We start from the raw sequence: 12,656 nt of genomic DNA on the forward strand, positions 1-12,656 counted from the left end.
TTGCCCCCCTCTCTCCCATTGCCCCCCTCTCTCCCATTGCCCCCCCCTCTCCCATTTGCCCCCCCCTCTCTCCCACTGGCCCCCCTCTCTCCCATTTGCCAAACCTCTCTCCCATTGCCCCCCTCTCTCCCATTGCCCCCCCCTCTCTCCCATTTGCTCCCCTCTCTCCCATTGCCCCCCCTCTCTCCCATTGCCCCCCCTCTCTCACTGGTCCCCCCCTCTCTCCCATTGCCTCCCCTCTCTCCCATTGCCCCCCTCTCTCCCATTGCCTCCCTCTCTCCCATTGCCCCCTCTCTCCCATTGCCCCCCTCTCTCCCATTGCCCCCTCTCTCCCATTGTCCCCACTCTCTCCCATTGCCCCCCCTCTCTCACGGTCCCCCCTCTCTCCATTGCCCACCTCGCTCCCATTGCGCCCCCTCTCTCCCATTGCACCCCCTCTCACTCATTGCCCCCTCTCTCCCATTGCCCCCCTCTCTCACGGTCCCCCCTCTCTCCCATTGCCCCCCCTCTCTCACTGCCCCCCCTCCCATTGCCCCCCTCTCATCCCATTGCCCCCCTCTCTCCCATTGCCCCCTCTCTCATGGTCCCCCCTCTCTCCATTGCCCCCCTCTCTCCCATTGCCCCCCTCTCTCCCATGGCCCCCTCTCTCCCATTGGCCCCCCTCTCTCCATTGGCCCCCCTCTCTCCATTGGCCCCCCTCTCTCCCATTGCCCCCCTCTCTCCCATTGCCCCCCTCTCTCCATTGCCCCCTCTCTCCCATTGCCCCCCTCTCTCCATTGCCCCCTCTCTCCATTGCACCCTCTCTCCCATTGCACCCCTCTCTCCCATTGCACCCTCCTCCATTGCCCCCCTTCTCTCCCATTGCCCCCCTCTCTCCCATTGCCCCCCCCTCTCTCCCATTGCACCCCTCGCTCACGGTCCCCCCCTCTCTCACACGGTCCCCCCTCTCTCCCATTGCCCCCCATCTCTCCCATTGCCCCCCTCGCTCCCATTGCCCCCTCTCTCCCATTGCACCCCCCCTCCCATTGCCCCCCTCTCTCCATTGCACCCCCCTCTCCATTGCCCCCCCTCTCCCATTGCCCCCCCTCTCTCCCATTGCCCCCCTCTCTCCCATTGCCCCCCCTCTCTCCCATTGCACCCCTCTCTCACGGTCCCCCCCCTCTCTCACGGTACCCCCCTCTTCTCTCCCATTGCCCCCCATCTCTCCCATTGCCCTCCCTCTCCCATTGCCCCCCTCTCTCACGGTCCCCTCCCCTCTCTCCCGGTCTCCTCCCCCCTCTCCCTCCCAGTGACCTCCCTCCTCTCCCGTTGCTCCCCACCACCCCCCTCAGTACCCCTCCCTTTTCCTGCTCTCCCCCCCGCCCCAGCCCCGCTCACTCGGGCCTACCCATTCCAGCGCGGGGCTCGCTCCCTGCACCAAGTCCGCGACGGCCTGTACAAATATCTAGGCCGACACATCAGTTCTTGCATTCCTCAAACGCTGTTGCAGATGAGATGCAGGTGTAACATCGAAAACAATCCATATTGGCATTTATTTAATTCATACTGCACGGGGAATTTCATTCAGTGTGTGCTGAACATGAAATGTATCCTCACAGGGCCAGTAAAAATATTAATTGAAACATGTCTATTTAAATTATGGGAACTGACTCTATCGCTGTAGCCCTAAGAGAAACTATCCCGTTCCATGTACGACTTCATGCAACAACTGCACTGAGAACTAGTCAAACACACGCAATGGCAAGTTCACAATCCCGGGGATGAGGGGATGGACATATGAGGAGAGGTTGAGTAGATTGGGACTCTACTCATTGGAGTTCAGAAGAATGAGAGGCGATCTTATTGAAACATATAAGATTGTGAAGGGGTTGGATCGGGTGGATGCGGGAGGATGTTCCCGATGATGGGTGAAACTAGAACTAGGGGGCATAGTCTTAGAATAAGGGGCTGCTCTTTCAAAACTGAGATGAGGAGGAACTACTTCACTCAGAGGGTGGTAGGTCCATGGAATATGCTGCCCCAAAAAGCTGTCGAAGCTACATCATTACATAAATTTAAAACAGAAATAGACAGTTTCCTAGAAGTAAAGGGAATTAAGGGTTACGGGGAGCGGGCAGGAATTTGGACATGAGTCTAGGTTCGGATCGGTCATGGCCCTGTGGGTAGCGGAGCGGGCCCAGGGGCCGTGTAGCCTGATCCTGCTCCTATTTCGTGTGTCTAATTCTGTTAGATTCAGGAGATGGTTCAGTGATAGTAGATTGGCGGTTAGGATCAGATCAGCCATGATCTTATTGAATGGCGGAGCAGGCTCGAGGGGCCGATTGGCCTACTCCTGCTCCTATTTCTTATGTTCTTATGTAACAAGTGTTGGCTGACCAGCACAGTCTGGGGACCTATAATTGTAAGTGTTTGATTGGGAGTCATGTTCATGAATGCTTAAACTAATAAGCACCCTGAAATTACATTTGTTTAAGCTGCAGCCTGCCGGCACTCCTTTTCCAGGATTCACCGATGAAGAATGGTCACTTGGGTGGAGTGCCACAAATGCAGCTGGTTCTGGTGGGGCTACAGGGAGAGAGAAGCAGAAAGGGACAGACAACTATAACACATCGTATGTGGTCCGACAGGACTTAGCAGTCCCCGTCCATGGGTGTCTCTGTCTGTGTAGCGCTCTGTGTGTAATAGTCCCAAACACCTTGGGGCTCGATTTCAACTGGTTTCGGGCAGGTGGGAGAGCAAAAAAAAAAAGGCATTCTGTTTTAGGCCGGGGGTATTTTAACTCCCGGGGGGGCGGGAGAGGGGGGTCTCGTTGAAATGCTGTCGGTCCATCCAGGAGGAAGGCGTGCAGCGGCTGCTGATAGATGACAATCGGGCAGCCCTTGGCTAACTGCCGGCCTTCCAGAGAAGTGACAAGGAGGGGGTAATGGGGGTGGGGGGGGTGTTCCCTCGCAGGAGGGAAGGCTGATATAATGTAGGAAACAGTCCAAATTGGCATCCGCTTCATCTCGGAGACAGCGGGAATGGCTTGAAGTCCGAAGCGGTTATGTGACCCGCCTGATTTTACCTGCCCACTTGCCCGTTTTGCGCCAGGGGAGTAGGGTTAAAAATTGGCCCCCCTCCCCTCCCACCCCCTCGTCCACTGAAAGAACCAACTTGAGAAGTTGCCTCGACGCAAATTGAAGCTCGGTACTTATTTCGGTGAACCTCAGATCTCTCCAACAAGGCAAATATATAAATTGAAAGTTTCGCTTCTTGAAAGTTTTATATATGCTTGAAGATTAAGGGCGTTATTCCGGCTAAATCGGACGCCACACTATTTTATGATGGGCTTTCATTCATATGATGCACAAAGCATGTCTGCTGCTCAGGTCTGCTGTAGTGTTTTAAGGTGGCCTGTTCCTGTAGGTCAGTCACAGTTTAGTTACTGTTTGGAGTGGAAAGAGCATGGGTTTGGAAGGTGCTTGTACATTTTTTGGTAAAAAGAAACAGCGTAAATGGTTCTTTATCTCTTTAATACTTCTGAAACTTTGAAGTGGAGAGAGAGAGAGAGAATAGGAGGATATAGAACATAAGAATTAGGAGCAGGAGTAGGCCACACGGTCCCTCGAGCCATTCAGTAAGATCATGGCCTATTCTCGGCCTCAACTCCATTTTCCCGCCCGATCCCCATATCCCTTGATAACTTGTAGGGCTACGGGGATAGAGCGGGGAATGGGACTGACTGGATTGCTCTACAGAGAGCCGGCATGGACTCGATGGGCCAAATGGCCTCCTTCTGTGCCGTTATGAATCTATGACTCTATGATTCCCCTACAGTCCAAAAATCTATCTCTCTCAGCCTTGAATACACTCAACGATTCAGCATTCACAGCCCTCTGGGGTAGAGAATTCCAAAGATTCACAACCCTCTGAGTGAAGAAATTCCTCCTCATCTCAGTCTTAAATGGCCGACCCCTTATCCTGAGACTGTGCCCCCTAGTTCTAGACACTCCAGCCAGGGGGAAACAACCTCTCAGCATCTACCCTGTCAATCCCCTTCAGAATCTTGTATGTTTCAATGAGATCACCTCTCCTTCTTCTAAACCCCAGAGAGTACAGGCCCAATCTACTCAATATAGATTTGAGGCGGCAAAAAAATATGGTTTAATGGAGATCTGAAAGGATTTGGTTGATGGAATAAGTTGGATTGGCTGAATGACCCTCTTAGCGGGGGCTTGGTGAGAGAATGGCACATGTTTCCATTATTGCTCCTTGCAGGTGACAACAGATAATGCGCTGGGAATCAGGCTAAAGCTCCCTCTCCTGGGTCCCAGGAATTTGCCACAACCAAACCTCAGTGGAGCACCACTTAAGTGCTCTTCTCAATCACTCAGTTTTGGAATTTCCAACACAGCCATCCTATGAAGTCCCTGAAAACAGTACCAAGCTACTGCCAGTCAGTTCCAAATTATTTGTGCCCAAAAATCACAACCTGTAGGAAAGATGTCTCCTTGGACGTCAGTTTACTTTGAGAAGCGGTAAAAGGGACAGTGTGCGACCCATTATTCCCTCAAAGTTTCAATTATACGTACAACACAACCCTCGCAGTCGAGGACAGCACCAGTGATTAAGTTGAGGTAGGTGTGACTCTTTACCTAAAATACACGGTTCATATTTGGTTTGTGACTGTGCAAAAGAGGTGGTTGACCTTTGGCACAAGGAGGGATAATAAAAGTGGATAAAAGAAAGTGGATGATAGAAAGAGAAACTGTTTCAAAGGGCTGAAGGGTCGATAACCAGAGGGCACAGATTTAAGGTGATTGGCAAAAAGAACCAGAGGCGACATGAGGAGAAACTTTTTTACACGAGTGGTTAGGATCTGGAATGCACTGCCTGATAGGGTGGTGGATACAGATTCAATAGTGGCCTTCAAAAGGGAATTGGATAAATACTTGAAGGAGAAAACATTGCAGGGATATGGGGAAAGAGCGGGGGAGTGGGACTAACTGGATTGCTCTTCGAAAGAGCCGGCGCAGACTCGATGGGCCGAATAGCCTCTGACATGAATCTTGTCATTCATGTGGAAATGACTTATGAAGTAATACTGGGCGGCCTGCTGGTGGCGCTGTCCAGGGAGAGTATAAATACTCGGGCATGGGCCCAGCTTGCTCAGGACATTCTTTAACAGGAACTAGTGAAGGACACAACTAGATCTCCATGTTGAAAAACAGTTGATTAAAGCCTTGTTTAATACTCAGACCAAGTGCCTAGTAGTTTTCTTACATCAGCCTCCTTCTGTGCTGTCCTATTTTATGATTCTATAATTCAAATTACAGTGAAGAATTGCAATTAGGTGAAACAGCTTGTGAGAACACGAGAGAAAAAGCAAAGCAGATGAAAGGGGGGGAAGAGCGAGAAATACACTTCACACACAGAATCAGGCATGCTAATAGCTGCATGGGAGTGGAGAGAGGGAAAGTATTCCATGTGTTCCTACATTCGCTGGTCTTATCTTTATCCAATGACTTTTTCTAACTTTTACTCAAATCCAGCGACTCGGAAGATTCCTTGCTCTGTTTGGCACCCACTCAAATCAATAACCCTTATTGTTAGCAACACATTTATGGGTTCTATTTTGTTGGTGATGCACTCTTGTACTGCTGCCATTACAATCTCTACATAAAGAAAGCTTCATAAAAGAATCAAATAGCTCTGAAATTCCAGTCAGCCTGAAGTCTGAGGATTTGCTGATAAATGGAATTTTTCCAAAATTAAAATGAAGGATTGTGATGTAGCCACTTTGTGAAGCTTCTTTGAAAAGGGCGATGTTGCAATAGATGCCAGGAGAATTAAATTGGTTCATAAACAGCAGGGTTTTTTTTTAGTTTGGCTGTCGAATATTTCAGCAGTCGTAAAAAACAGGCGCCTTCTTTTCATTTCTCTTGGTGCGAAGCACTGCAGCCTCCGAATAGCTGCGGTGCCTAGGGGGAGCGATCTGCTGTCGGTTTACAATTGCTTCTCATTAAAAAAAAAACCTTCATCGCAATGAAACAAAAATGGCCAAAGCAGACGTTTTGCTATGTCCAACCCTCACTGACTGCAGTGGTACACAGAATGACTTTGCCTCGGGTGGTTACTTTAATCCCCCTCTTTTTTTATATATGTTAGACAGGGAACCAGCCAACAGGCCCAAGAGGCTAAGGTTTGAAGTTCATGTGGTTCAAGTGCATTTGGCTTCTATATTGCTAAGTCTTTTCAGGATAAAGGATGGTGGGTGGAACACGTCAAAAAAATATTTGACATGGGCCAGAGGCGACAATACTGACAATTTGCTCCAAGGTGCCAAGGTGGAGTGGATCACAGGGTCTTGAGCAAGCTGATGGTTACACATCAATAGACGGCAAAGCAACAGCCACAAAACATGGGTGTCAAGGCTGAGTGGGAATCCCGAGGGAGAATAGTCACAGGATAAGGGGTCGGCCATTTAAGACTGAGATGAGGAGGAATTTCTTCATTCAGAGGGTTGAGAATCTTTGGCATTCTCTGCCCCAGAGGGCTGTGGATGCTGAGTCGTTGAGTATATTCAAGGCTGAGCTAAGATAGATTTTTGGACTCTAGGGGAATCAAGGGATATGGAGATCGGGGATCGTGCAGGAAAGTGGAGTTGAGGTCGAGGATCGGCCATGGTCTTACTGGGTAGCGGAACAGGCTCGGGGTGCGGGGGGAGGAATGTTGCCTACTCCTGCTCCTAATACCTATGTTCTTATCCTCTTGAGATATCAAGAGTCCAATTTGATTAGGGCGGTGCTGCCCAGGAGATCCAGGCATTTATACTGTATAAAAAGGCATGGTATTATGTCTTGGAGTTATGTTCTCTATCCCTGCCTTGATCCTACGTAAAACAAGAAAATGATCTAACACTCATTGCTCAACACTCAACACTCAGTCGCTACATGCTTCAAGACCGCTACCATTATTCCTGTGCCAAAGCAAACGGCTGTGACGTGTCTGAACGACTATCGACCTGTCGCACTCACACCCATCATAATGAAGTGTTGAGAGACTGGTCCTGGCTCACATCAAAGCCAGTGTTCCCGCCTCTCTTGACCAACACCAGTTTGCCTATCGTGCAAACAGATCAACGGAGGATGCAATCACAACTGCTCTACACTCTGCACTGAATCACTTAGACGGTAAAGAGACATACATCAGAATGCTGTTCATAGACTACAGCTCAGCATTCAACACTATCGTCCCCAACATCTGGCCACCAAACTCCACACTCTTGGCCTGAACACTTCCCTCTGCAACTGGACCCTGGACTTCCTAACAAACAGACCCCAGTCTGTCAAATTAAGTAACCACACCTCCCCCCCCACTGACCCTGAACAAGGGGGCCCCACAAGGATGTGTGCTGAGCCCCCTCCTCTACTCCCTCTTCACCCACGACTGTGTGGCTGTTCATGGTTCCAACACCATCATCAAGTTTGCGGATGATACCACGGTGGTAGGCCAGATCACCAACAATGATGAGTCAGCCAACAGGGAGGAGGTCCAGCATCTCGTGAAGTGGTGCGCCGATAAAACCTAGCCCTCAACATCAAGAAAACCAAAGAAATCATTGTGGACTTCAGGAAGTCTAAAGGCGGAAGTCACACCCCCATCCACATCCATGGGGCTGTGGTGGAAAGGGTGGACAGCTTTAAGTACCTCGGAGTCCACATCACGGAAGACCTCTCCTGGTCCCTCAATACCTTCTCTCTGGTGAAGAAGGCCCAGCAGCGCCTATATTTCCTAAGGAGGCTGAAGGGATGTAACCTGTCACCCCTGATCCTCTCTAACTTTTACCGCTGCACAATAGAGAGCATCCTGACGAACTGTATCACAGTATGGTATGGCAGCTGTAGCTACTATGACCGGAAAGCCCTGCAGCGGGTAGTCAAAACTGCCCAACGCATTACCGGCACCCGGCTACTGACCATAGAGAACATCTACCAGAAACGCTGTTTACGGAGGTCACGGACCACCATCAAAGACCCTACCCACCCCAGCCACAGTCTGTTCGCCCTCCTGCCATCTGGGAGACGCTACAGATGCATTCGCACCCGTACGACCAGATTTAGGAACAGCTTCTTTCCCAGGGCTGTCATCCTACTGAACTCCACAAATAAACTCTAAAGCCTGCACATCTGCCAATGCACTTTATTATGTTTATGTTAATGTATTACAAGCCAAATGAATGTTGAATGTTTAAATGTCTTAATCTAAATGTACACTCTCGGGAGCCGCAAGCCTACATTTCGTTGTACTGCACTTGTGCACTAACAATGACAATAAAGTTGATTATTATTATTATTGTTACAAGGATTTCAGTAATGGTGGTCCATTATGAAAGAATAATTAATAGTTCCTTCTATCCTTGGATTGTAGGGAAGGAACATTGTTGAGGAATGGAACATTTGTGATATAATGAGGTATATGTAGACAAGTGCTAACTAAAACCACGTCTCAGGCCTGTTGAGTAGCACATGCCTTATGTGAAAGCTAATGAGTAGCACAGCAGCTTAAGGACAACAATGATAGCGTTTTCTCACATGTTAGATTTCTCATTGCTGCTGTGGCAGAATACTGACCTTACATCCTAATTTGTTATGAGCAGAGCATCTGGATATAGCCATAGTGGGCCTTCAGATCTATGCAAAGCCTCTCTGTTGGAAAATGACTGATTTGCAATATAATTATTTTAATGCCCGGCCTCAGCTGTTTACAATCTAGATAAAGGACTTGGATGAAGGGACTGAGTGTAATGTAGCCAAATTTGCTGATGATACAAAGATGGGTGGGAAAGCAAGTTGTGAAGAGGACTCAAAGAATCTGCAAAGGGATATAGACAGGTTAAGTGAGTGGGCAAAAATTTGGCAGATGGAGTATAAAGTGGGAAAATGTGAGGTTATCCACTTTGGTAGGAAAAATAAAAAAGCAAATTATTTTAAAAATGAAATTAGACTACAAAATGCTGCGGTACAGAGGGATCTGGGGGTCCTTGCACATGAAACACAAAAAGTTAACATGCAGGTACAGCAAGTAATTAGGAAGGCAAATGGAATGTTGGCCTTTATTGCAAGGGGGATGGAGTATAAAAGTAGGGAAGTCTTGCTACAACTGTACAGGGTGTTGGTGAGACCACACCTAGAGTACTGCGTACAGTTTTGGTCTCTTTATTTAAGGAGAGATATACTTGCATTGGAGACAGTTCAGAGAAGGTTCACTAGGTTGATTCCGGAGATGAGGGGGTTGTCTTATGAAGAAAGGTTGAGCAGGTTGGGCCTATACTCATTGGAGTTCAGAAGAATGAGAGGTGATCTTATTGAAATGTATAAGATTCTGAAGGGGCTTGACAGGGTAGATGCAGAGAGGATGTTTCCCCTAGTGGGGGAATCTAGAACTAGGGGGCGTCATTTCAGGATAAGGGGTCACCCATTTAAAACTGAGATGAGGAGGAATTTCTTCTCTCAGAGGGTCGTGAATCTTTGGAATTCTCTTCCCCAGAGAGCTGTGGAGGCTGGGTCATTGAATATATTTAAGGTGGAGATAGACAGATTTTTGAAAGGTAAGGGGGTCAAGGGTTATGGGGAGCGGGCAGGGAAGTAGAGTTGAGGCCAAGATCAGATCAGCCATGATCGTATTGAATGGTGGAGCAGGCTCGAGGGGCCAAATTACCTACTCCTGCTCCTATTTCTTATGTTCTTATGTCATTTAAGGTGAAATAAAATGCCTGGTCAAGGAAAGGGCCTAACACCTTGAAGATACACAGAATCTGGGTTACTGTTCATTTCTGGTCAGGAATCTCCTGCCTCTCTCATTTGCATCGATCTCAAAGTCGTAGAGAAGGTGACCCTAGTAGCAATGGAAAAACCATGCAGAACTTGTGCCTGCGATGAGCACTTGGTTGTCCTCAATTGACCCAGACATGGATAAGACCACACTTCAAACTCTTTGGTCCTACGGTAAAACCATCTCCAGTGCCTTGACTTACTGCTCTTGTGTTGCTTGTTAAAGGATTACACAATTTTATTTACTCTTTTGTGACTGTAGAAACTTTTATCACTTTGTTTCCCTGATCATTCAAGACATGCAGGTTATTACTAGAACACAGTCAAATGCCATTAAACTGTACCCTGCCGAATAAAACAGTGGGGTTTCCACAATGCTAGGATTACAAGTGGTGTGATTAGCACCACGTAACGGACCTCAATAATTTCTACATTCACGAAGAATGCTTGAGATCCAAGAACTGTTCTCTATGAAGGAGCTGAATAAACATCGAAAATTAGAACTTTTTACACATAATTGGTATTTGTTAATGAGATTTGACTGTAGGTTAATTTAACTCATTGATCTTTATGCATATTCAGCAAGTCAACCTCTGCAGTCTTTTCCCCAGTGTATCTAAAGACATAACGACATACATATTAAGCAGTTCTTTTTAAACACGATAAAAGCATCAAGAACAAAATGAAACTTGAACAGTAACTTACTGGAGTTACAGTTAATCCTGATACAGTCTAGACGGGGAAGAATAAATGAAAGATGAAATCGCATCCTTCAAGGTAACAGCTGCAGACATCCAATAACAATAAGTCCACCCTTCCGGGGACAGACACACGTAAGAAGGTGGCCATTTTACTTTACTCTTCATTTCACATATGCATCAAAGATCTTTACAAAATGAGACCCAAACATGGATTGGTGACCTCCATACAACAAAAGTCTCACAGAAATTACTGTATACTCGTTTTCTCGTCCCATTGCAGTAGCAGAAGCCTTATTTTTCTTTAGGATAAGTTAACAACTTTTTTCTCACTCTTCTTCCTTTCCCCCCCCCCCCCCAACCCCCACCCCCCCAACCCACTCCCAACCTCTTATTATAAAATGGCCACTTGCAAACAACTAACCATATGAAAACTCAACCAAGATTTTAGCAGCGATTGTTTCAATTGTACGTCTCAAAGATGACTGGCCCAACCATTCCACAAGCTCATGACCATCTAGTCTACCAAATACTACTGAGGAAACTGTTGGAAGATAGCATTTAGCAAGAAGATGGGTGAGCAGTGCATTTGGCAGGGCCAGTGATCTTTGAAAGGCCTAGCGAGTTTCTCAAGGACTTCATTAATGTATTGAGTACAGGATCAAAAAAAGAAAATCTGTGAAATTGTTGAGGATAACACCAATTATTTAAAATATTAATTGTATACTGAAATCAAAAGCTATGAGCAAAGGATTAAAAAATTTTTTTTTTTTACATAGTCCCAGAAATATTTATACAGGTTATAAATCGCCATCCCCATTTATCCAATGGCTTACCAAATTTTTGATTTTTTAACATTGCCAGAATAATATCTTCTTCAATGCATATGTTGAATTTGATGCACTTCCTAATCCAATTAAAACCGTGGGAGCAATACTTCCCCCACTTTAGTTGTTATCGATTGACAAGTCTTTATTTTTCTCTTTTAGCAAAATTAAATAGAGTAAAAGGAGACGCTTCAGGCTCCAGAGAGTCAAGGCGCGCGCGGAGAAATTCTTGAGAAACGACGAGGAGTAAAAACTACATCAACAATCTGGGTTCAGTTTCACGTGGCCAGGCTTGTCATGTGTCGTCAACCGCAACAGAAAAGTGGGTGCAAACAGCCGCGGACCATTCGGCACAGTCACCATACAGAGGCCGCGATACCTTTCGGGGGGGTGGGGGCTACACGGCTTTCCTTCATCATCGTGTCGTCCCTACCCTGAAACACCCGATTGGCCAACCACGATGACCTAATTCTCAACTAAAGGTGCTCAGTTAGTGTTTTTTTTTAAAAAAAGGAACAAATGTGTTTGTTTGGATGTGTGGCTGATTCCCAGGTGCTGTAGGGGTGTGGGCCTCTGGGCAAGAACCGAATGCCTTTGGAATCTACAGAACTCCATTCGATTTTTCCTGCCTTTAAAGCAACCACTCTGCCAACCGACACGAATTAGTAGGGTTAGGATTACGCAAACTCGGGGAATAAAACACATTTTAAGCTATTAGCAACTTCAATCTAGAGAACGTGATATTGGGAGTCTATGCTTTAATTCCTACTTCATGTAGGGTTTTAAAGGAAAGGTGTTTTTTTTTTTCCTGTTAGCAATTAACTACGGGTTTGCCCGAGTTCCCCAATGACGCAGTTGGTGTGTGGATATGACTAAATGTGATACTGATCTACGCAGGCCCCAAGGTCTGATCCCCATTCTGTGCTCAGTTCACTGGTCTCAGACTGGGTGCCAATAGCGGGGGATGCCATCGTTGATCTCAATGTCCTCAGGTGGGGGTAACGGTGGGGAGGGGGCGGGGGAACATTTTTCAGGGTACCTGCTCCCGATCACTGTCCAGCGATTGTTACTAAAGAACATTGGATATTGGACGAAGATGGGAGCGGCTTGTCCAGGGGGAATGACCAGACGGGGAAGGACCGGAAAGGGGGCCAGTCCTAGTATGGGGTTAACGACCTGAGAGGCGGAGGTGTTAAAAAAAACATTCATTTGTTATTTTGTCTGCCAAATTCTTGTAAATACCAGACAGGACCTGAACTATCAGATCTGAAGGATTCTAAATGCGTGGAACCTTATTGATGTAACGAAAGGAATATAAT

General features: G+C 47.2%; 1 protein-coding gene across 1 annotated transcript in view; it reads right to left on the reverse strand.

Moving 5' to 3' along the window:
• nrxn3a (neurexin 3a) overlaps positions 1 to 12,656 on the reverse strand; it is a 2,455,668-nt gene that overhangs the window by 1,502,984 nt on the left and 940,028 nt on the right. The window contains exon 10 of the mRNA XM_086002654.1: positions 10,518 to 10,544. Within this exon, the coding sequence (XP_085858780.1) occupies positions 10,518 to 10,544 (27 nt within the window). The remainder of the gene's footprint in view (positions 1 to 10,517; positions 10,545 to 12,656) is intronic.

The sequence above is a fragment of the Somniosus microcephalus genome, chromosome 12 (assembly GCF_052327205.1).
Source record: "Somniosus microcephalus isolate GS21.2 chromosome 12, FLI_Smic_1.0, whole genome shotgun sequence".
Taxonomy (NCBI): domain Eukaryota; kingdom Metazoa; phylum Chordata; class Chondrichthyes; order Squaliformes; family Somniosidae; genus Somniosus; species Somniosus microcephalus.